Here is a 25,257-nt window from a genome sequence, read left to right on the forward strand (position 1 = left end):
ATTTCTCTGGCCTTTCCTGCCATAGGTGTGACAAGATGTGCCGCACCCATCAGGGTACACTCTTTTACTCCTAGTGTGGGGCCTACAGTAGTTGTGTGTGTGCACGCGCATGTGTGCATACTGATGAAAGTGGGCTGCTTCCCCCAGGTCGAGGGTTTCAGGGGCAGAGAACATTGTTAGGTGGGGGTGAAAGGGCTCCCTAGTGTTTAGATGTATGGTGTACCTTAACTGAAAGGACTTCAGAGCCCCAGTGTCACACTGTCACCACCTGGCCATGGAGGAGACTTATGTCCTTGGAACATGCAGTGTCTTTCATCTTAGACTTTTATGTCGCTGTAACCAGGCAAGCACCACCCACCTCTAGCAGTTGAGGTGGAAATGAAATTAACCGAGATGACCTATGTCCTCCTTGCATGTAGAGTCACCCAGAAAGTAGTAATTTTGTTTGTAATGAGTGTTGGCAGTGGCAGACATTTGCCTCCGTTGATTGGACTGTTGGTCTTAGAGCTGGGGTCCAAGTTTGAGTTTTAGGGGATCCATGAACTTTTCAATCATATACAAAATTTTGTGTTTTAATGTATATGCATTTTCTCTTGAAAATGTTCATATTTTTCAACAGATTCTCAAAGATCTCTGTCATATGTATGTCAGTACGTGTGTAAAGAACTTTCATAGAAGATGGTAAATGAATGGTAATTTGGTATTTGCAAGCATCATTCATTTTACCTGTTTTGCACAATAACATGTTCATGTACAATTAGAAGAGAGGCCTAGGCAGAAACGTAAAAATCAAGAACAGTTGCCGTTTATGAAATGTGCCCACGTGAATCGTTTCTTTGCTAGGTTGATAACTGTGGCTCAGGCAGTTGATTTTAGCCAGTGCATTTGGCATGGCATGTTGCTTTTGGTCATTTGTCTTCTGGGAAAAATTTTTGTTCTCATTTTGTAAATAAATGTGTGCGTGTGTGTGTGTGTGTGTACTGTAAAATGCATACGTCTTGTGTATCCTGGTGTAGGTTTAACTACTACCTTCCATATCAGTGTTTACAACGTCACCAGCCCCAGCAGCCTCCCTCATGTTTCCTTTCAATCAATATCCCTGGGAAGGTGACCAACATTTTGATTTCTGTCACCATGACTCTGTTTTGCCTATTTATCATAATGTCCGCGAAATTCATCCAAGTTGTTGCATGTAGCACTTCCTCATTTTTCATTGCTATATAGTATTCCATTTAAGAATATACCACAGTTTGTTTTATTATTGATGGATGGTTGGGTTGTTTCCAGTTTTGAGCTATGTGAATGGCGCCGCTATGAATACTGCATGCGTCTTCTTTTTTTTTTTTTTTAAAGATTTTTTTAATTTTTGACAGAGACAGCGAGAGAGGGAACACAAGCAGGGGGAGTGGGAGAGGAAGAAGCAGGCTCTTAGCTAAGGAGCCCGATGTGGGGCTCGAACCCAGAACGCTGGGATCATGCCCTGAGCCGAAGGCAGATGCTTAAACGCTGCGCTACCCAGGCGCCCCCTGCATGCGTCTTCTGGTGGCCCTGCGCCTGGGTGTCTCTTCGGCATGTACCTAAGAGTGAAGTGGCTGCTTGTAGTGTGTGTCCCGGTGCTCTCCAGCTGTAGCAGAGATCGTTTCCGACAGGCCTGTATCAGATTATAGCCCAGCTACCAGCATAGAAAAGCTCTATTTGCTCCACATCTTTGCCACGCTTATTAGCATTGTTGGTGTTTAAGATTTTGGAGCCATAGAAAAACTATACTTAAAAAATAAATTTTAAAAATGGAGATAAATTTCACATAACAGAATTTCACATGTGACATGAAATTCTCCATGTGGTTTTAAGTGTACACACAGGGTTGTGCGACCGTCGCCGCTGTCCGGCTCCGTCACCCCAAAAAGAGACCCAATACCGATAGCCAGGCACTCCCCATCTCCCTCCCTCCAGCCTCTGGCAAGCACGTACCTGCTTTCTGTCCCCTTGGATTTGCCTCTTCTGGGATTGTCATATACATGGATCCTGCAACATACGGCTTTTTGTCTGGCTTCTTTGACTTACCCCAATGACGTCAAGGTTTATCCATGGTGTAGTGGTACCAGGACTTTGTCCTTGTTATGGCTGAATGCTCTTCTTTGCTCTGTTGTATGGGTAGGCCAGTTTGTTTCAGCATTCATATCACTAAATGTTATTGTTCTGTTAGAATAGAGAAGATGGAAATTATTAAGCAGCACCTTTACATTTGTGTCTTGATCTGACCTCTGGCTGATTGGCTGCAGTTTATCGAAGTTTGCTTGGAGCACATGGATGGCGTCTGGGAGGCAGCCTCAGTTCCCTGCGGGTGCTCCTAGAAACAGTGCAGTGTGCGTGACACGTTCCTCTATTGGGTGACTTCTTCGGCTAGTGGCCTCTTGGAGGCCCTTCTTCTTTAGGCCACTTCTGGGCCATTTTCCTCATCATGGTTTCTCCAGACCACCTTTTTATCCATTTCGGTTCCTTTTGTTACTGTAGCGTTAATTGGATCTTAGCTCAGCACAGTGGCTTTGTTACAATATTTAAATATCTAGCTACCTAACACAGAAGAAGATGCTAACACAACAGTCACGAGAAACTGGGGGAACCTTCATTATGGCTGGTTTTCTAGTTCGCTTAAGGCCTGAGAGAAAAAGTCTCTTGGATCAGGTTGGTCCGTCTTGGATAACAAAGTGGACTTTTTTTTCCCCTCGAATCCGTCAGTTATTTCCCCTTTTCTAAATTATTGACCCAGTATACCTGTTGTACAGTTCCGCCTTGGCTATCCAGTGAATGGTCGAGAATGACTATAACATCTAAGCCTGTGAGCCGATGAACTTTTGCTGGTGAGGTGAGCCCTTAGAGCTTGGGCTGGTGTCGTGTTCCGTGGGCCGTAGCTACCGGTAACATGGTCCCGTGCTCTCGGCTGGGAGCTCCTAGCCGGCGTAGAGACCCTCCTACAGACCGGGGAACTACAGGTTTTCAGACCCTCCGACCGTTACTAAATACAAGGAACTGCAGAGTTCATTTGATCAGGTACGCTGGGGGCGATCACCTGATTCCACAAAGAATAGTTGGGTGGTTATGTTTTGAGAGGATATACATCTATTGCATGTGATACCTGGCTTTTAACAGTCAGTCTGTAATTAAATTGGTCTCGGTGGGGCATACAGATACCCTGAGAGAATTTAAATAGAGCCATACTAGTGTCGGTGTAGTTCTCTGAGGAAGGCTGCTGGCCCAGACTGTTGATCCTCGGGGTCACGTGTTCTCCCGATTCCTCAGAGTCCCTGAGCTCCGTTGGGGCTCAGGGAAATAACCAGTATTGTTGGTTAGTTAGTGGCGCCTGGAGCCTAGTTTAGGTGTCTTGGGGTTAATAATATTCTGGTATCGGAGGTGAAAGGAAATGTGATTCTTAGATTTGGGTGAAGTACAGTACCATTTGTGTTCCTAGCTTCAGTTCTAAGGTCCTTGTTAGAAAGTTGTAGGGATAGAGAATCAAATAGACAGTTGGACAGATTGTCCGCTAATGTGCTTGTTTTGGAAAGACAGGGAAAGGGAAAGATAGTAGGAGGGCAGAGAGGACTGGAACGGTCACTGAACAGGTTAGTAGACTGAACCAACATAAGATAAAGATGTCTAGTATCTGTGAGTTTTGGTAGGGTCAGTTGGGTTATCTGATTGAAGTCCTTCTGGCTTCATTAAATCGAACTGGACAACTGTTTCATGATACCGGAAATAGTAGAAACATAAGACCTGCTTGTTGTGTGTAGGGCCTCCAGGATTCTCCTTTTACCTTCACAGGTGTTAGTACAGGCTTCAGGCTTTAAATGGGAGGACATACGCCTGTTAGAGCCATCAGTGCAGCCACCCGAGCACACAGAGGTGGCTTGCGTAACATAGCAATCAGAAGTTTAGAAATCCAGGGGCCTCTGGGTGGCTCAGATGGTTGCATGTCCAGCCCTTGGTTTCCGCTAAGTTCATGGTCTCATGGGTCATGGGATTGAGCCCGGCAAGGAGTCCTGCATCCATCCTCATGTTGGGCTCTGCGCTCAGCAGGGAGTCTGTGTGAGATCCTCTCTCTCCCTCTGCCCTCTCCCCACCCTGCTCACATGTTTCCCTCCCTCCCCTTCCCTCCCTCTCTCAAATAAATGAATACATCTTTAAAAAAATTTAGGAAATCCAGCACAGGGTATGCCTTAATTATTTTTAATATTCTAAATAGACAAAGCAGTTGTATAGTTTTGGTTTTTGTCAAGTACAAAAAATGAGAAGGGCTTAGCAATGTTAGAAATGTCCAATGTAGAAAGTTACTATAATATTCCGAAAGGAAAAGATCAGTTTTCCATCTGGATCCCAAGATAGAATCTCTTTCATATTTGTTTTAGGTGTTTAGCTAATTGGATCCATGGAAAAGGTTATTTCTGATTGTTTCTAAGTTTTCCTCCTTTTATAGATGACAGTGTTGGCCAGTGGCCACCTCTCTGTTTCTGAGTTTAAATATATACAAGTGGGGGCACCTGGGTGGCTCAGTTGGTCTGCCTTCGGCTCAGGTCATGGTCTCCGGGTTTTGGGATAGAGCCTCACATCAGGGTTTGCTTCTGTCTGTCCCCTGTGCCCCTACCCCCTCCTCCTCCCCCTGCTGTGCTCTCTCTTTCTTTCTGTCAAATCAATAAAATCTTTATTTTTTTTAAATGATTTTTTATTATATTATGTTAGTCACCATACAGTACATCCCCGGTTTCCGATGTAAGGCTCGATGATTCATTAGTTGCGTATAACACCCAGTGCACCATGCAATACGTGCCCTCCTTACTACCCATCACCGGTCTATCCCATTCCCCCACCCCCCTCCCCTCTGAGGCCCTCAGTTTGTTTCTCATAGTCCATAGTCTCTCATGTTTCATTCCCCCTTCTGATTACCCCCCCTTTCTTTATCCCTTTCTTCCCCTACTGATCATCCTAGTTCTTATGTTCCATAGATGAGAGAAATCATATGATAGTTGTCTTTCGCTGCTTGACTTATTTCAGTTAGCATTATCTCCTCCAGTGCCGTCCATGTTGCAGCAAATGTTGAGAATTCGTTCTTTCTGATAGCTGAGTAATATTCCATTGTATATATGGACCACAACTTCTTAATCCAGTCATCTGTTGCAGGGCATCTCGGCTCCTTCCACGATTTAGCTATTGTGGACATTGCTGCTCTGAACATTGGGGTGCATATGGCCCTTCTCTTCACTACGTCTGTATCTTTGGGGTAAACACCCAGTAGTGCAATGGCTGGATCATAGGGTAGCTCAATTTTTAACTTTCTAAGGGACCTCCACACTGTTTTCCAGAGTGGCTGTACCAACTTGCATTCCCACCAACAATGTAGGAGGGATCCCCTTTCTCCACATCCTCTCCAGCAATTGTTGTCTCTTGCCTTGTCTATTTTTGCCATTCTAACTGGCGTAAGGTGGTATCTCAGTGTGGTTTTGATTTGAATTTCCCTGATGGCTAATGATTTTGAACATTTTTTCATGTGTCTGTTAGCCATTTGTATGTCTTCATTGGAAAAGTGTCTATTCATATCTTCTGCCCATTTTTTGATTTGTTTGTTTCTCGTGTATTGAGTTTGAGAAGTTCTTTGTAGATCTTGGATACCAGTCCTTTATCTGTAGTGTCATTTGTAAATATATTCTCCCATTCTGTGGGCTGCCTCTTAGTTTTTTTGACTGTTTCCTTGGCTGTGCAGAAGCTTTTTATCTTGATGAAGTCCCATAAGTTCATTTTATCTTTTGTTTCTCTTGCCTTTGGGGATGTGTCATGAAAAAGGTTGCTTTGGCCGATGTCGTAGAGGTTGCTGCCTGTGTTCCCCTCTAGAATTTTGATGGATTCCTGTCTCACATCGAGGTCTTTCATCCATTTGGAGTTTATTTTTGTGTATGGTGTGAGAGAGTGGTCAAGTTTCATTCTTTTGCATGTAGCTGTCCAATTTTCCCAGCACCATTTATTGAAGAGACTGTCTTTTTCCCACTGGATGTTTTTTCTTGCTTTATCAAAGATTAGTTGCCCAAAGAGCCGAGGGTCCATTTCTGGGTTCTCTGTTCTGTTCCATTGGTCTATGTGTCTGTTTTTGTGCCAGTACCATGCTGTCTTTGTGATCACAGCTTTGTAGTACAGCTCGAAATCCGGCATTGTGATGCCCCCAGCTTTGTTTTTCCTTTTCAACAGTTCCTTGGAGATTCGGGGCCTTTTCTGTTTCTATACAAATTTAAGGACTATTTGTTCCAGTTCTTTGAAAAATGTCCTCGGTATTTTGATCGGGATAGCAGTGAAAGTGTAGATTGTTCTGGGTAGCATGGACATTTTAACTATGTTAATTCTTCCGATCCATGAGCATGGAATATTTTTCCATCTTTTTCTGTCTTCCTCAATGTCTTTCAAGAGTAACTTATAGTTTCTAGAATATAGGCCCTTTACGTCTCTGGTTAAGTTAATTCGAAGGTAACGTATGGTTTTTGGTGCTATTGTAAATGGGATGGATTCCCTAATTTCTCTTTCTTCGGTCTCGTTATTCGTGTATAGAAATGCAACTGATTTCTGAGCATTGATTTTGTATCCCGCCACGTTACTGAATTGCTCTATAACTTCTAATAGTTTGGGAGTGGCTTCTTTTGGGTTTTCCATATAGAGTATCATGTCATCTGCGAAGAGAGACATTTTGACTTCTTCTTTTCCTGATTTGAATACCTTTGATCCCTTTTTGTCGTCTGATTGCTGTTGCAAGGACTTCTAGTACTATGTTGAATAATAATGGCGAGAGTGGGCATCCTTGTCGTGTTCCTGATCTTAAGGGAAAGGCTTCCAGCTTTTCCCCATTGAGAATGATATTTGCTGTAGGCTTTTCATAGATGGCTTTTATGAGATTGAGAAGTGTACCCTCTATTCCTACACTCTGAAGGGTTTTAATCAGGAAAGGATGCTGTATTTTGTCAAATGCTTTTTCGGCATCGATTGAGGGGATCATATGGTTCCTGAGTCTTTTCTTGTTGATATGATGTATCACGCTGATTGATTTGCGAATATTGAACCACGCTTGCATCCCAGGTATGAATCCCACTTGATCATGATGGAGAATCCTTTTAATGTACTGTTGGATTCTATTAGTAAGTATCTTGTTGAGGATTTTGGCGTCCATATTCATTAGGGAAATTGGTCTGTCATTCTCCGTTTTGAGGGGGTCTTTGCCTGGTTTGGGGATCAAGGTAATATTGGCCTCATAGAATGAGTTTGGTAGCTTTCCTTCTGTTTCTATTTTTTGAAATAGCTTTAGGAGAATAGGTATTATTTCTTCTTTGAATGGTTGGTAGAATTCCCCAGGAAAACCATCCGGGCCTGGAGTTTTGTTCTTTGGAAGGTTGTTTATCACTGACTCAATTTCTTCATAATTAATTGGCCTGTTTAAGAAATCAATTTCTTCCTGTTTCAATCTTGGTAGTTAATAGGTTTCCAGGAAGGATTCCATCTCTTCCAGATTACTTAGTTTATTGGCATATAGCTGTTGATAAAAATTTCTAATAATCCTTCCAATTTCAATGGTGTTGGTCGTGACCTCTCCTTTTTTCATTCATAATTTTAATAATTTGGGTTCTTTCTCTTTTCTTTTGGATAAGTCTTGCCAGTGGTCTGTCAATTTTATTGATTCTGTCAAAGAACCAGCTTCTAGTCCTGTTGATCTGCTCTCCTGTACTTCTGGTTTCTGATTGATTGATTTCTGCTCTAATTTTGGTCAACTGCTTCCTCGTGAGTGGATTAGGCCTGTCCCCCTGTTGCTGTTCCAGCTTCTTGAGGTGAGAATATAAAAGCTGCATTTTAGATTTTTCTATTCTTTTGAGTGAGGCTTGGATGGCTATGTATTTTCCCCTTAGGACTGCCTTTGCAGTATGCCATAGGTTTTGGACCATTGTGTTTTCATTCTCGTTCGTCTCCATAAATTGTTTAAGTTGATTTTTGATTTCCTGGTTTATCGAGTCATTCCTGAGCAGGACGGTTCTTAGTCTCCAAGTGTTTGAGTTTCTTCCAAGTTTTTCCTCTGGTTGAGTTCCAATTTCAGAGCGTTGTGGTCTGAGAATATGCAGGGGATAATTTCAATCTTTTGGATTCGGTTGAGACCTGTTTTGTGTCCCAGAACATGGTGTATTCTTGAGAATGTTCCATGGGCATTAGAATAGAATGAGTATTCTTTGGTTCTGGGGTGTAGTGTTCTATATCTATCTATGAGGTCCAACTCGTCGAGTATGGCATTCAAAGCCTTTGATTCTTTGCTTAGTTTTTGCCAGGGTGTTCTGTCTATTTCTGATAGTGGAGTTTTGAGGTCCCCTACTATTAATGTATTTTTATCTATATGTCTCTTTATTCTGGTTAAGAGTTGGCTTGTGTATCTTGCTGCTCCCCTGTTGGGGTCATATATATTTATAATTGTCATATCCACTTGTTGAATACTTCCTTTAAGAATAATGTAGTGCCCTTCTGCATCTCTAACTATAGTCTCTCGTTTAAAATCCAATCTATCTGATATGAGAATTGCTACCCCAGCTTTCTTTTGAGGTCCATTTGCGTGAAAGATGGTACTCCATCCCCTTACTCTCAGTCTGAATGCATCTTTGGGTTTCAAATGAGTCTCTTGTAGACAGCAAATGGATGGGTCATTTCTTTTTATCCAATCTGCAACCCTGTGGTGTTTTATGGGAGTGTTTAAACCATTTACATTGGCACTAAGAACTGAGAGATATGATTTTAATGATGCCATGTTGCCAGTAAAGTCTTTGTTTGTATTGGCTGTGACTTTCTGTTCTGTATCACTCTTGGGGCCTTTTTACCTTTATAGAACCCCCCTTAATATCTCCTGTAGGGCTGGTTTTGTGGTTACGAAATTGGTTAATGACTGGCGATTCTGAAATGTCTTTATTTCTCCATCAATTCTGAATGACAGCCTTGCTGGATAAAGGATTCTCGGCTGCATGTTTTTCTCTGAAAGAGCTTTAAAAATGCCCCCCCAACCCTTTTTCTCATTCCAGGTCTGTGTAGACAGGTCTGATGTAATTCTGATGCCTTTGCCTTGGTACGTGAGAAATTTCTTTGTCCTGGCCGCTTTCAATACTGTATCCTTTGATCTAATATTTGTGAAATGCACTATGACGTGACGTGGCGTAGGTTTGTCGTGGTTGAGCTTGAGAGGGGTCCTCTCTGCCTCTTGGACACGAATGTTTGTTTCCCTTGCTAGATTAGGGGAGTTTCAGCTACAATTTGTTCAAATATCTCTTCTAGACCTCTGTTTTTCTCCACCCCCTCGGGGATGCCGATGATTCTGACATTGGATCATTTCATTGAGTCCGTAATCTCCCATAGCCTACATTCGTAAATAAATAAAATCTTTAAAACATAAATACATAAACACAAGTAGGTTATGATGACTTAACTGCTATGACTTAACTACACTTGTCACATTAACTTTAGATTTAAAACATGTTCATCTTAATAACACTTTGTTAATGTGGGTTTTACAAATAACATATGTTTAAATTGGCTGAATTAAGTAAGACTGTATGTAACTCAGCACAGTTGTATTCTTTATATTTTGCCATTCCTCATTTCCTTAGGAATTTTTTTAAGTCTCCAAAAATTATTCACCAATTACTTCCAAGGTCTCGGTGTTAGCAGTCTTAGAAATTAATTTATAGTTGATATTAAAGACTAATGTTGAATATTTTCATGAGATATATAGCATTAAAATTTTTATAGTGATATCTCAAGTAAAGTAAATGATTTACATAGTTGCCATATTATCCGAAATCCAAAAAATAGTCTGTGTAATGAAGATATTCGTTGAATTGTTATGCCGGCAGTCCATGCTTTGCATGGTTCCAGTATGTACGAATATCAATTTCTGTGGCTTAAATAATGCCCGTCCTCAACAGAATGGTTCCGTTTTAGTTAACACAGGTTATCACCTGTGGGCAATTGCATCAAGTACAGACTCGGTCTGCAGATCACTACAGAAGCAACAGATGTGAAGTGTGACCAGCGGCCGGTCACGGTAGCTCTTTCCCAGTCTGCTGCTGACTGGCCACCCTGTGTCTGTTACTCAGTTTATACACAGACAGCAAATGTGTAGTCGTGGTGCCTTCTTGTTTGCCAGGGATAAACCCCTGTGACATTTTACAAAAATGGATCATCACAGGAGGGAATTGGACAACAAAGATGAGTTGCAGCGTTGAAGCAGGAAATGGTAACACTGGAAGTGAAATTGACCGGGCCGAGGTCCTGTGAAGCTGGTGACCGTGGAGCGGGAGCAGCCGAGCCCTCGGCTTGCATGAAGCCGCCCTAGGAACCAGCGGACTTAGTTGCGTTACTCTGGCCAGTGGACCCAGCAGTTATTTCAGCTCTTAAAGCCGGTGTGTGGAGTTTGGGCAGGCTCTGCGTGCTACAGCTGGAGGTGATGCGGACGCAGAAATCCCAGCAGTGCGGCGGGAAGTAACGGAGAGTGTAAGTGTGTGGTGTGCGGTGCGGCAGAAGCTTCCTGCGCCGTGCGGATCACCGTGCAGCGTTCTGACTGAGACGGTCACAGAAGCACATAGCTGACTGTAGGAATGTTGACTTTGCTGTGGAGCCAGACTTTCTAGTTGTGTGGTCAGAGGAGCTTTGCAAATAAAGGTGAACTTATTGACAAGTGAGGAAGAGAGTTGTGACAAAAAAGAGGATGTTACGGAGGAGGAGACGTGGCAAGAAAGTTCGTAGCAGAGGCGCTTTCGGAGGTGGCTTACGACACTGAATGTACGAGGCTACGATGATGGAGGCTGACCCAAAACTTAGAAAGGAGCATGACAGTTTGCCAAGGCATTGGAAAGATACTTACTCTGTGTCTTTCGTCATAGAGCGAGGGGAAGAAGAAGGCAAGTGCTGTTCAAACCACTTTTGTCAAGTCATCGTAGGCCCCACACTCCTGTGCAAAGCGAGAACCACCCGTGCTTCCTTTAGTTGGGATCCATGTGATATTAGTTATCTTTGCTGATAACAAGTCATCCCAACACTTAGTGGCTTAGAATGACAAGAATTATTTTGTTCCAATCTGTTGTCTGGACAGGGCTCCACAGGGACAGCTGTTGCCATGTGGCGGGAGCTCAGGAGGCACAGCGGGCAGCCAGAGGGCCCACTCGGAGGCTGGCTCTGCCACGGGCCTCGGAACTCGATGCTGCCTGTCAGCGGGCAGCTCAGCTCAGGCTTTGGTTCTTGGAGCTCAGTTCTCGGGCTTCTTGCGCTTCTGGGTAGCATGTGGTTGGGTTTCATGAGCGAGCAGCCCAAGAGAACCAAGGGAACCTAGTTTGCCTCTTAATACCTGGCGCGGGATGTTTCTTAGGTGAGTCAGGAGCCCCCCCAGATGTGAGGGGAAGGAACGTGGCCTCCACCTGTGGAAGAGAGAGGCAGAGTCACACTGGAGCAGGAGGCACTTTCACAGCGACTTTTGGAAAATACAGGCCGTCACGTATTGATATAACATTAAATATTTAAGTAACGTTAGCTCTTTGTTAAGTAAAATCAATATTGGAAATTTAGTGTATTCAGATTAGACTCTTGATGAGAAGAGAAACCCGAATCTTGTGTGAAAGAACAACATTTGGGAGAGGAAGGTTTTTACAGCAGTCTAGTTTGTTTAAGGATATACTGTAACTAGGGTCATCACCAACTTCTTAAAAACTCTCCAAACTTGTTTATGTCTGAAGTTTTTAAAATTGAGCTGTATCAGTTTGCATTCTTTGCTCCTTCTCTCATGTTCTGGCAGACATCTCAAGTTTTATTAAAGGGCTGGCATATTTCAAGGAGAATCAGTTTGCTGTCTTGGTGGGATCTTGGGGTGTTATAGTGAATATCATCTAGGGAACTCTGGGAGTATTTTGCTTCCTCTCTTGCATCTGTGCTATTTTATGGAGTATTTATATCAGACTGTGGGGTGAGGCCCAGCTTGAACTCCAAGGTTTGTCAGCACCTTGCTTCCTCACACCCTGACTTGGGACTGCCCTACTTCTTTCAAGAGCAGAAAAGGTGTCTATCTTCTGTGTTCAAGGGAGAGCCCAGGCTCGGATAGTCAGCAGCGAGATTAGCATTCCGTTTTAGGAAGCCCTGCCCTGCACCCCCCTCCCCCACCCTCCCCGCAGTGCTGCCTGGGGCAGTGTGCTGAGTGTCAGAGCTCTGATGCCTGAGCAGGTCTCAACTATGGAATGAGAAGTCCCAAGCGAGGCTTTTTGCTACACTTCCCCATTATCAGCATCCCCCAGCAGAGTGGTACATCTGTTATAACTGGTGAACCTACATGGACACATCAGTTATTGCCGAAGTCCACGGTTTACTGTCGGGGTCACTCTTGTGGTGTACGTTCTGCGGGTTTGCACAGATATATAATGACATGTATCCTCATTATACTGTCCTACATAATCTTTTTGCTGCCTGAAAAGTCCTTTTTGCTCCACTTTTTCATCCTTGCCCCCCCCAAACTCTGCATCCACTGAAATTTTTACTGTCTCTGTGGGTTTGCCATTCCTAGAATGTCATATATTTGGAATCATATAGTGTGATCGGCTTCTCTCACTTAGTAATACGCATTGAAGTTTCCTCCAAGTCTTTTCATGGTTTGGTAGCTCATTGCTTTTTAGCACTAAATATTCCATTGCCTGGATAGACCACAGTGTTTTTTATCCTTTCACCTGCTGTAGGGTGTCTTGGTGGCTCCCGTGCTCTGACAGTGTGACGAAGACTGCCGCACACAGAGACCTCTGTCTGAGTGTTTATCCACCCTTGCCTTCCTCTGACGGGTCCCTCTTGGTCATGATACATTATGAAATATTGCGTGATGACATTTGCTGATCTTTTTTTTTTTTTTTAAAGATTATTGCACCTGTGTTTGTAAGAAAGATTGATTCGTACCCTTTCTCATATTGTCCTTGACTGGTTTTGTGTCAGTGTTTTGCTGGTTTCATAAGATAAGTTGGGAAATGTTCCCTATTTGTTCAGTGGAAGAATTTCTGTAAGATTAATATTATCCTTCCTGAAATTATTGGAAGAATTCAGATATTCCTTTGTGGGAAGAATTTTAATTGCAGATTGACCATTTTTAACGGAATAGGTCTATTTAAATAGGCTTTATATTTATGGTTTTGGTTTTGTACAGCAGCAGTTTCTAATGGCTTGGGCTTAAGTTGTACTTTGTAAAGAATTGTGTATGCCCCATCTCAGGGTACCTGGGTGGCTCCGTTGGTTAGGTGTCCGCCTTCGGCTTTGGTCATGATCCCAGGGTCCTGAGATCAAGCCCCAAGCTAGGCTTCCTGCTCACTGGGGTGCCTCCTCCTCCTTCTCCCTCTCCCTCTGCCCCTCTGCCAGCTTTTGTGCTCTTTCTCTGTTAAATAAATAAATAAAATCTTTTAAAAAAGAATTGTGTATGCATCTCAACTTTTATGTTCATTGACATAGTTCATGATATTCTTAATAATATCTGATATTCTATCATTACTTCCTATTATTAACATTCTGTTATCTGTTCTGCTTCATTCTTGCTGTCATTAGTTTTCGCCTTATCTTTTTTTTCCTTGATTAGTCTTGCTAGAGGTTTATCAGTTGCATTATTCTTGTTAAAAAAAAAACAACAAACCTTGATTTTGTTCAACTTCCAAATTGTACTGTGAAATATGGATATTTAGATGATTAATTTCCAATCTTCATTTCTAATACATGCATTTAAGAGTATTGATCTTAGGGACGCCAGGCTGACTCAGTAGGTGGAACGTGCAACACTTGATCTCAGGGTTGTAAGTTCAAGCCCCAGGCTGGGTGTAGAGATGACTTAAAAATGAAGTCTTTAAAAAAAATAATAAAAGCGTAGATTTTATTCTAATGACAGCTCTGTCTGCATGTAGTATTGATCTTTCTTTTTAATTGTATTGTTGAATTGAGAATACTTTGAGTTTCTTTTTGGCTAATGGGTTACTTGAAATATGTTGCTTAATTTCCAAACGGTGATTTTTTTCCAGACAGTTGGTGATTTTTTAATTATTTTGTTGTTGTCCAGCTTTAATGCTAGAGACAGAATATACTTTTAATAATTTTAGTCCTTTGATATTTATTGAATCTTGCTCTTTCACCCGCCACGTGGTCAGTTTTAGTGACTGCCTCCTGTGCGTAGTTAGTGGGTACTTCTCTTGCGGAGGTGAATTGCGCTTGGGTGTAGTGCTTTCTGTTGGTTAGGTTGAGTTTGTCTGTCATGCTGTTACCGTTTTGTCTGCTGGGCCCAGGTGGACTCCTAGTCTCTTCTGCCTGTCTTCAGCTTCACTGAGCTTCTAATGGCTCCCTTTGGGCTTGGTTTCAGGATTGGTAACTATCTTAAAGGGACAACTAGCGGAGTGTGTGGCTCAGTTCTCCACCCTGTCCTGCTCACCAGAGTCCTAGGGTCCCCATGCTCATAACTTGGTCTCTCACTGCCAAAAGCTCAGCTGGTTTCTCTCTCATTGGTGGCTTTTTCTTGGATCTTCAGGCTCTTGAAGGCCCAGAATTGGCAAATGCCCTTTGGGAAGAGGCAGCTTTTGTTCAGTGTCTCTTCATGTCTCCACCTATGTCCCCTGCTGTCCTGGTTGCCTCACAACATCTTGGACTCCAAACGTTGGTCTGGTTTTTTTGTTTTTTGTTTTTAAAGATATTATATATTTATTCGACAGAGACAGAGACAGCCAGCGAGAGAGGGAACACAAGCAGGGGGAGTGGGAGAGGAAGAAGCAGGCTCATAGCAGAAGAGCCTGATGTCAGGCTCGATCCCACAACGCCGGGATCACGCCCTGAGCCGAAGGCAGACGCTTAGCCGCTGTGCCACCCAGGCGCCCCGTTGGTCTGGTTTTTAACCTGACTTTTCTCAGTGGGAGTGTTCATGTTGGCCAAGCTATTGCCCCACATTCAAATGGAAGTCTTCCTATCACACCGACAGACCAGACAGTGGTTGGTTTGTGCTTTCTGGTTTCGTTTTATTTTCAGTTGTGACTTGTCTGACTCTCCTCCTGCTGAGGGACTGGATAAGTGGGAGGACTTGGTTTTAACTCTGGGGTTTTTGTCACCAGTGCCTAGTATGTGTCATGACCACTCATTGCATTTTTATTGTATGAAGAAAGAACTTGCATCTCATGTATAGGTTTTCAGAAGTAGTCAGCAAAATTAACATATTTGGCTTTCCTGTGAGGTTTTCCCACAGATTTAAAGGCTATGATTTTAAAAGGGTGGACGGTGAGGTGACATTGTTCATAGATAACATGGTGAATGTTTGACAGAGCTAAAATAGGACTCCTGGTCTTTTAATTTGTTAAGAAAATTTAACAAATATTTGTTATGCTATTGTGAATTCGGTAGTGCTCCGGGTGCAGGAGAGTACAGCGATTATCTTGGTCAGTCAGGTCTCTGCTCTCCCGATGCTCACCTTCTGCATATGACATGACCACAGGAGAAGAACACAGAGCAGTGTTGTTAATATAAGGATCAGTATATCATGTTTTAATAGATTTTAACCACATTTTTATAGATTTCAAATATGGTACACTGACAGCTTTTTTCCCCCCCTTCTAGAGTATGACAGATACATAGCATCTAGCAAAATAATGGCAGCTGCTTACCTTGACCCAAACTTGAATCACACACCAAATTCGAGTACCAAAACTCACCTGGGTACTGGAGTGGAATGTTCCCCTGGGGCAATGGAGCGAGTGTTGAAGGTCTTTCATTATTTTGAAAACAGCAGTGAGCCAGCTACTTGGGCCAGTATGATCAGGCATGGAGATGCTACCGATGTCAGGGTAAGTGCATTTTCCTGGGAGAGACCCTTCATGGACATTAAAGTTACATGGGCCTAGGTTAATGGCACACACCAAAAAAGATAAAAATTTTTATTCCCATATTACAGTGTTGTTAACTTTTTCTTTATATTATTTATTCACTTAATATGTGACTGACAGAATTTTAATTGTAAAATATCTTAGGAAAATAATAACTGAATCATGTTATTCATATAATGTTATTGATGTTTTTCTCTCCTTTTTTTTTTTTTTTAAACTTTTTAGGACATAAGAGAACAAAGCAATTACTTTAAAAAAAAAAAAAAAAAAAAAAAAAAGGGGCGCCTGGGTGGCACAGCGGTTAAGCGTCTGCCTTCGGCTCAGGGCGTGATCCCGGCGTTGTCGGATCGAGCCCCATGTCAGGCTCTTCCGCCATGAGCCTGCTTCTTCCTCTCCCGCTCCCCCTGCTTGTGTTTCCTCTCTCGCTGGCTGTCTCTATCTCTGTTGAATAAATAAATAAAATCTTAAAAAAAAAAAAAAAAAAAAGAGAGAACAAAGCAATTAAAACAACCTCTAATACTTAGGAAATAAATTATTTTCTATAAAGTGAATTTTGAAGGTATCTGCATGACTCCAGATAGGATAGGTTCTTCAAAAACTGATTGGTTCCACACACCAGGCATTTGTCAAGGTTCTGGGGATATAAAGGGTCCCTGCTTATACAGCTTACTGTCTACTGTGGTGGGGAGGAGACACCCATGGCCTTAGTTGCAGTGCAGAGTGTGCTTCCCAAGGCAATCCTGGTGGCGAGGTTGCCTGTGTGAGTAATGTTGAGTGTGGGTGGTAGCCTGTGGGCGGTCAGTGAGCATCGTGGCCAAGAGAGGTGAGAGGCGCTTCGTGGGCCAAGATTGCTGAGAGTGGGGGGTGAGAGGGTAGCGGTGTGGTTTCAGAAAACTGAGTTCAGGACGCCAGTTTTCAGCAGGTGTTTACTTTGGCCAGGTGTTACAGAGAAACTGCTCCTTCCTTCCCTCTGCCTACTCCGTGTTCATCTCTAAGGAGGACAGTGTCCAATGCCAGGATGAACAGATACATCTTTTTTCCCCCCTTTTCTTTTATACTAATGAAGCTATTTAATCTGCTGCTCTTAAACTTATATGCGTTAAGTACTTTTAAGCAAATTAAAGGGATTGACAGAATTTAGATTGAAGGGCACAGTATTACATTGAAGTTCTACGTAATTTCCATTACCTCTATAATATTGCAGTACTAGTTCTAGCTTTCCCATAGTTTTATTTTATATTTAATTTTATAAACAGAGTCACTTGGTAGAAAGGCCAGCAGCCAGTGTTCTACCTTAATGTTAATTGGAAGATTCATATTGGAGAGAAACCTTGCAAATGTAGAGCTTATGGGAAGGCTCTTAGTATATGTTCTAGTCTTTGTGAATTTCAGTTACAGTGAATGAGGAAGTCTCTTAAAGCACTGCATCAGCCTTAATAAACTTCCGAGTATTTGTACAGGAGGGGAGCCCTTTCAGAGATGTGAATTTGACAAGACATTTAGCAAACATTCAAGATTGATTATAACTGAAAATGCACCGTGGAAAGGCTCCACGACAAAGGTGTTTTGGTATCAAATTTACTATACACAAGAGGATCCATATCAAGGAGAAAACCAATGATCCCTGGGCACATGTCAAGCCTTTAGCCAATGTTACAAACTTACCAGATGAAAACATTTATATTGTGAAGAAGAACTTAAACCAGATTCACATTCCTAAGTTATGAGAACATATTCATCGGACTTTTATGAAGATCAGTATGAGCAAATCCATGTGCCTGAGAACCAGGTGGTTTTACTTCATAGTAATTGATAAATGTTTGAAATTAAATAGCTCCCATCAGTTGATGATTTTCACCTTGAGGCAAAGAACTCTGAGTTGGCATTGGTTCACCACAGCTTTTCCTGTGATGGAAGGTGGGCATTATTCATCACTCACATTCATTTAATGCTATAACATTTGAAAATGCAGTAGTTTAATTCTAAAGTAATGGATTTGCACAACTGAACAGAATAGTACTGAAGCACATGTCCATGCAGTCTTTCTCCCCAAGAAGCACCACACAAGGAACACTACAGATAAAGGAACCGGCATATATCGTTAGGGGTACAGTGGAAGGAACGTGGCAGCGTTTGAGGCCCAGTGACCTCCGGCAGAAATGGGGTGCGGGGCTGAGTTCAGAGTGGAAGCATAGGCACTTGGTAGAAAGCAACAGACCATTTAATAATGGTAGCAAAGAGGAAGCCAGGCCGCCCAGTTTCTGAAAAGAGATAGCTTACTGTTATCCAAAGTAACCGAATATTAAAAAACAACCCAAAGGAGCTGAATAATTCGATTCAGACCCCACCCTGCTGCACTGCCTGCTCCGGGCGCCGTGTGCAGCAGGTGGACGCTCGGGCGTAGCCAGTCTCAGCCGATGTCTTGTAAGTGTAAAAATAGAAGGTTTTGAAGACTTAGTGTGAAAAAAGAAGGTAAAATATCTCATTAATAACCTGTTTTGATTGCCTGTTGAAAAGATCATGTTCTTGACATATAGTAGGTTAAATGAAATATGTTATTAAAATGGAATTCACCCATTTCTATTTATTTATTTTTAGAAATTTTAAAGGAACATGTACAGCTTGCATTTTCATTTCTGCTAGACAGTTGTGCTCAGTAGAAAGTAATTTGCTTGACTCAAGAAGCAGCACCTTTGGAGGCGTTGAGAAAATATCTGGATTCTTGTTGTAATTCATTATAGAGGTTTTATTTCTCATGCTGCAGTTAGTAATTTTACTCCTTTTACAGATATGTGCTACTTTATTTTAATTAATTTAAATGGTTATTGAAAGGATTCCTAGGACTCCACCATTTATAGGCAAAGCGTATAAAGCAGTGTCTCAGGTGCAGGCCTCATGGCCTCGGACACTCGGAGGCCATCCCTGGCCCACGTGGCCACCCGTGTAGGAGGAGGCCCAGCACCTTCTTCGGGCGGGGGGGGGGGGGGTTCTGTGAGATGGGCACGTAAGCACATTCTGTCTACGTCATCTGCCTCAACCTGGCTGGTGTGGCTGCCCAGATGCGACCAAAATCAGGTGCGAGTCATAACGCCGGTCATGATTCCTGCCAAGTGCTGGCAGACTGGCGCATCCTGCCCCTAAATAAGCAGCAGCCCACGGAGGTAGACATCACCTACCTCGGCCATAGCGTTGGCCCCGGGTCAGTAGCAAGGCCCAGGCAGCTCCAGAGCTCAGATTGGGGTTAACTCATGCCGGACTATATTGAATAAGAATGGTCATCTAGAAACATTGTAGTGGTACTTCAGAATAATAAGGGTGTATAGAAAATTCCAGATTCTACCAGAGGAATCCCCTACTTGGGAAACAGAATGACATTTACATCAAACTTTTCATCAGCAATGCTGGATGCAGGACAACACTGGAACAGCATCTTCTCAGGGCTCAGGAAAGTGAGTTGTACCGCAGAAGTCTTCCAGACAGACTACCAATCATGAAGACTGCGAATGAAGGTGTCTTTAGAGAAATAAGGGTGTAGAACGTTAATCCCACAGGCTGTCTTTAAGAAAACAGGAGACATAATAGAACAGATCCGTGAACCCAGGAAGAAGTGCTGTAGGGATGCAGGCGGCCACAGGTCACCACCGTGCAGTGGTCTCCGTGCAGCCCCCGTGCACCTCTCCTCCATCTTCTTGGTCTCTTCAAGCTGTGACCACCATTTAATCCAGCTCTGCCTTTTCCACACCTGCCCTCATTCTGACTGGTCTCCCTCTGAACTTGGGACCTGTGTGCCGCCCAGCTGCATCTGCCCCTCTCCTCCGTCTCTACGCTTCTGACTCTGAAAGGACTGTGTGTCAGTCTGAGGGCTTCCCTTCTTTCAGACACTTAGAATCATCTGTTGCTCCTCCTTTGCTTACGCCCTACACCCAGTACGTTAGCCGGTCCTGCCACACGGTCCCCAGATGCACCTAGAATCCACCCACTTCTTCTGACCCCTACTGCAACACCTTCTTCGAGCCACATGGTCTCCTGACATCCCGCTGTCCCCCTGGAACCCCTGAGTCTGTTCACAGCCCAGCAGCCAGGTGACCCTATGAAAACGAAAGCCAGAGCGTGTCACTCCTCAACTCAGAACCTTCCTGTGGCTTCCTGTCTCATGTAGGGTGAACGTTCAGGTCCTTCAGAAGCCCCTGACTCTCCTCTCCCTGTCGCGCCCCATGACCTTCTCTCCTCCAGCTCGCTCCCTTTGACTTTCAGCTTCCTGCGCTGTTTCTCTAACAAGCCAGTCTTGTAATCAGTCATTTGCTCAAAACCTCCAGCAACTCCCCATTTCTCTCAGAGGAAAGCCAGATTCCTTCAGCAGCCTACGAGGACCTACAGGATCTGGCTCTTTGTGGCCTGTTCTTATTTCCAGTGACTGCCCTCGTTCCCTCGGCCTCTCAGCCCTGGAGAGCTCCCTCTCTGCCACCTTTTCTATTGCCCGTCACCCCATTTTGATGATGATTTGTCCTTGCTGAGATTGTCTTGTTTCTTGATTTGTTTGCTCTTTTATTCTCTGCTTTCTTCCCTAGACCGTAAGCTCTGTGACAGCAGGGGCCTTTCTGCCTCCTGGTATTGTCCCCGGCATCTTCAGCAGGGCCTAGCAGGCACACAGACTGGTGCTTGACAGAGCCCCATTGGAGTAACTACACGAATCCTAGATGAAATGGAGTTCTTCTGACAGAAATGTAAATTAGGAACATTGGTTGCAGAAGTAGAAAGTAGTAGACTGATGACCGTAAAAGAAATTGAATTGATAATCAGAGATTACACCTATTGAAAACCATACCTGTCCTTACTGATAACTTCTGTCAGACCTTCATTCCTATCTTGTTACTATTTTCCTTAAATCACAGGGTCTAGAATAATCCATTTTCTACCCAGACACCAAATCTGGGCAAATACCATATAATGCTGCTAAAGATTTAAGTTGCAGTTGAGTTGTTGGACAATATTCTTGTCACCTTCAAAGTTATCTTCAAGTTTATTAACAGGCCCAGTGCCCTTTCCTGACTACGTAGTACACTGCGAGGTTTCAGTGCTCGTCGTGAGCCTCTAGAGGAAGGTGATGTAATTACCTGAACCTGCAAGAGGAAGTGAGCACAAGAAATTCAGTCCTGTAGTTTGCTAAAAGGTGAATGGAGTTGGTTGGATTAGGACTAACTATTGTAACCAAGCTGGTAGTAGGAAGAATAACAGTAGAGAGAAGCATTCTGATCAATTTAAAATTGGCTTGCTGACCAGAGTGGGCAGACACGTGAACAGTGTGGGATTCTCTGAGTTTGTGGGAGTTAGGAGCTCTGTGAACAGTGCTGTGCTAAGAATGGCTAGTGGCCGTAGGGGAAGGCAGCCAGCAGGCAGTTTTCCCTGAGTTCAGCCCAGAGGGCTGCCTGGGGAACTCAGTGTGTGGTAGTCCCGTGGTCTCCAGTGTTCACTGCTAGGTGGTGTCACAGATGCCTTATGTGTGTCTCAAACGTAAACTTCTTCTGTCTGATAGAGGATCGGGTGAATGCGCATTTAAAAGCTCGAACACTGATTATGGTTTTTCAAATAACTTTGGTGCAGGAAAGGACTACAGAGATTTTAGTTAAATTATTCCTTTAATGGAGGGAGAGTATCATCCAGGAAGAAACTAGAAAGAAAATCCTTAAGGAAAAAAACAGACTCAAAAGCAGTGTTAAGAAGAATATGGGACAGTAAGAGCATGAGAAAGAATTCTCTTATCACTAGATGCTTAGAGGTGGCGATTGTGGTAGGGAGAAGAATGGCCCTTAAAGAGGTCCACATCCTAATCTAGAACCGGTGTATATGTGACCTTCCATGGCAGAAGGGACTTTGAAGATGTTACCGAGATGAAGAGGACTTTGAGATGGGGGAGATGAGGAGCCACAGACCTTTTCTGGCTGTGGTCCGAGGGAGGGGACTGCGGATGAAGGGTTGGCTGCAGTGCAGACGCACAGAGGGGCCTCTAGCAGCTGGAGAAGGCCAGCCGAGAGCTTCCAGAAAGCAGCACATCCCTTCCAACACCTGGATTTTAGCCCAGTGAGACCCATTTCAGATTTGGGATCTTCCAGAACGGAGAAGTATACGTTTGTGTTCTTTTAAGCCCCTCCGTGTGTGGTTATTGGTTACAGCAGCAGTAGGGAGCAGATAGACACAGGCGTGCTTTGTCTTGGCCGAGTTGGGGCCGACTTCTGCGTGAGTGCTGAGCCGACAGAAGGGCTGCGCTCATGTTGGAGAGCAGGGTGTGGATCTCCACGCCTTCTTTGTGGTACAGAAAGACCTGCACAGGAGGAGCCGAGGACAGTAACAGCTGTCAGTTTCCTTACTGTGAGGAGCATCTGAAAGAGAGACGCAGAAAAATAACGGCTGGATGTTGTAACAAACAGATCAGTAGTGATGAGTGCACTTGTAACTCCTGGGGGGAAGTAGAGACACGAGCACTGTTCACAACACAGTGTGTGGTTTTAGATCTCTCTCATAATAAAGACATCTTGCAAATCACTGTGAAGACAGCTAGACACAGCAAGTATCTCTTGTTATCTTGTTGCCACCTTCCCCACAGACTGTTCATGCTCACCTCTCTCCTTCTAGATTAAGGCTTTGGAGGCTAAGGGTGCTGTCTTACCACCAGATGTAGGCTAGATGCAAATGACCAAAAGAGTGAGTGAACATTCAAGAGTGGATGAACATGAAGGAATGGTTTGCAGGATTTCTTTCTACCAGTGGAAAGGTCATTATTTCTTTCTAGAGCATAGTCTGAAAGATAAGTGACCAAGTGGAACCAAGCAGAATCATAAAAAGAACTTTTAGAAATGAAAGTACAGTGTCATCTCACTAGTATATAATGAGGGAAATGTAAATTATAATAATGAAATGCCCCCCCTTCTATGGTCCGTCACATCGATAAACACTTTAAGATTAATTTTACCCAGCATTGGCATGAGGTGAAGGACAGTCTCTAACATTGTGTGCCAAGTATAATTGGTATAGTTTCCCTGGTGGCCATACTTCCAAAACGTCACATTTTAAAGTAGCTTTTGACCCAGTGCGTCTGTTTCTAAGCAGTGCTGCTGCATGTGTACGATGCCAGCTAGAAGCTCGTTCATAGCAGGATTGCGTGCACCTCCACTTCCCTTTCTCCCCCAGAGCAAGGAAGCTGACAAGACAATAACTGTCCCCCCGTAGTAGAATGGCTCTGAGGCTACGTGCTCTGTTCCTGATGAGATGGAAGCCTCGTGTACACACTGGCTAGTGTCTTTTCATCCTCAAGAAGAATTCTTTTCCTGCGAATATCTCATGTGAAAATTAACCAGGAAAATTATATATTTCCAAATTCTGGGATATGATACAGATGAGTAAAGGGATAGTTCAGAGTAGCAAAGTGTAGGTTTATATACTGTAGGGTCGGATTGTCCTGGGACATCAAACCAGGATGAGAAATTTAAATGTAATTCAGCTGCCATTAGTGGCAAATTATAAAGCCTTGTCCTGTTATCTCCCTAGAGATCTTTTTCTGAATGTACGTCTTCCAGAAATAATACATGCATACTTTTCCATATGGTAGTAATGTTGGGTTTGGGTTTTTTTTGTTTTTTTTTTTTTTTGAGTATGCATTCCTTACTAAATACCTAGTCCTCAAAGTTATTTTTCAGTTATGCAGAACCAAATATTTGGTTCTCAAAATTATTTAAGTTACTGAGTGTATGTACTGAGCTTCAAATATAGAAGTCCTTGTGTATTCATAATCTTGGCCACCATTCAAACTGAGTCAGCAGTGAGATATTCAGGAGTTCTAGAGAAATAGGACAGAACACAGTATGGAAGCATAAAGAAAAAGCAAAACGTGAAATAAAGGGAAATGTCTGTGTGTTTATTGCTTTTAATTTTTTAGTGGAAAGTGAAAGTTGCTACCTTGTTTAATGAGGAGGTTCTGTAGGATGGGAACTCTTTGTTCAACAGAACCCAACCTGAGGTCACACTGGGTGTCTTCAGGTCGCGTGATCAAGTGAATGGACTAAAACTGTATCTATCCCATAAAACTCCAGGTTGGGAGCCTGTCTTTCCCCTGGGCTCCACAGCTCTGGACTAAGCGTCCGTACACTTGCCTCTCTGCAGGTAGGCATCTGTGTGCCCATTCCTTGAGAGGTCATGAAGATAACCTTTGCTAGGGGTCATCAGGGAGGGCATCCAGAAAGGGTAGGATTTCTCTCAGACTGTGGATGGTACATCAACAGTAAGAAACCGTTTGTCCCCGAAGGATAGACCTGGTGAGACAGAGGGTTGGGGACGGATGTGAACATAAACTTCGGCCCTAACAGCAGAGAGGCAGCTCTGGAATCTGTGCTAGCAGGGAGCTGCTGTGGAGTAAAGAGATGTGCTAAAACCCGAGCTTTAGTGAGGGCCACCGGTGTCGGTGTGCTCTCGGTAGTGAATTGGCAGAGCTGGGACAGGAAGACAAAGCGCTTTCGTGGGAATTCGAAAGCGGCGCCAGTGCCTGTCCTGTGCAGCTCAGGGATTTGTGTTGTTGGCAAGGAGAAGCTGCAGAAGTTGCCGCTGAAAGAATTACTCGAAATGGCTGTCTCTTCCCCCTAGGCAGATCCCCTGCCCCAGAGCACAAGAGGTGAAGACTAGGGGGCGGGCTGGGTTTCGGCTCCCGCTGCCCCGTGGCTGGGTGCCCTTGGGTAGACACAACCTGCAGCGTCTTTCGTGGTGGCCTGACAGAGATTCTGGGCCTTGAATCAAAAGCCAGGAAGGACATTTATGCTTACTTCAGTTTCACCCAGACATCTGTAGGCTGCACACATCCTTCCTGTCCCACAGAGAGCTCATCTGCCTTTGACGCCTCCAGCCTGTCCTTTGTCCGTGCTTTCTCCCCGATGATGTCACTCTCCCGTGCTTGATACACAACCTTCTCCTGGGATCCAGTAGTCTGAAGGGGAGGCTGAGCATGGGCAGGTGATGATGCCTTTAGTGTGGACACACTGGGTCCTTGACAGGTTTTGCATATATAGGACACGTTACTTCTCTTTTCTCATGAGTAGGGATAGGAACATTCTTATTATCAACAGCATCATGCCCTAATATAGACATATTTAGTATACGTAGGAACTTTTTAAGATGTGCCTTATATTACAAGTAATATGATGCTTTCAGTTAATTGCTAATTTAAAAAAACAGTGATTTTCTTTAGCAGTCATTTGCATGTTAATAGCAGCCTCATTAAAAATTATGAATGGCCTGAAGTGTTGAGAAGAGTGCAGTGGTTATCATGAGCACACCTTCACGTAAGGGAGCGGATGGT

General features: G+C 43.6%; 1 protein-coding gene across 2 annotated transcripts in view; it reads left to right on the top strand.

The window, feature by feature from the left end:
- The window catches only part of LOC125281407 (focal adhesion kinase 1-like), a 73,269-nt gene that overhangs the window by 43,959 nt on the left and 4,053 nt on the right, over positions 1–25,257 (top strand). For both annotated transcript variants that reach the window (XM_057312821.1, XM_057312823.1), the window contains one exon: positions 15,652–15,878. In XM_057312821.1, the coding sequence (XP_057168804.1) occupies positions 15,684–15,878 (195 nt within the window). In that variant the 5' untranslated portion in view covers positions 15,652–15,683. The remainder of the gene's footprint in view (positions 1–15,651; positions 15,879–25,257) is intronic.

This window comes from Ursus arctos, unplaced genomic scaffold, assembly GCF_023065955.2.
Source record: "Ursus arctos isolate Adak ecotype North America unplaced genomic scaffold, UrsArc2.0 scaffold_16, whole genome shotgun sequence".
Lineage (NCBI taxonomy): Eukaryota > Metazoa > Chordata > Mammalia > Carnivora > Ursidae > Ursus > Ursus arctos.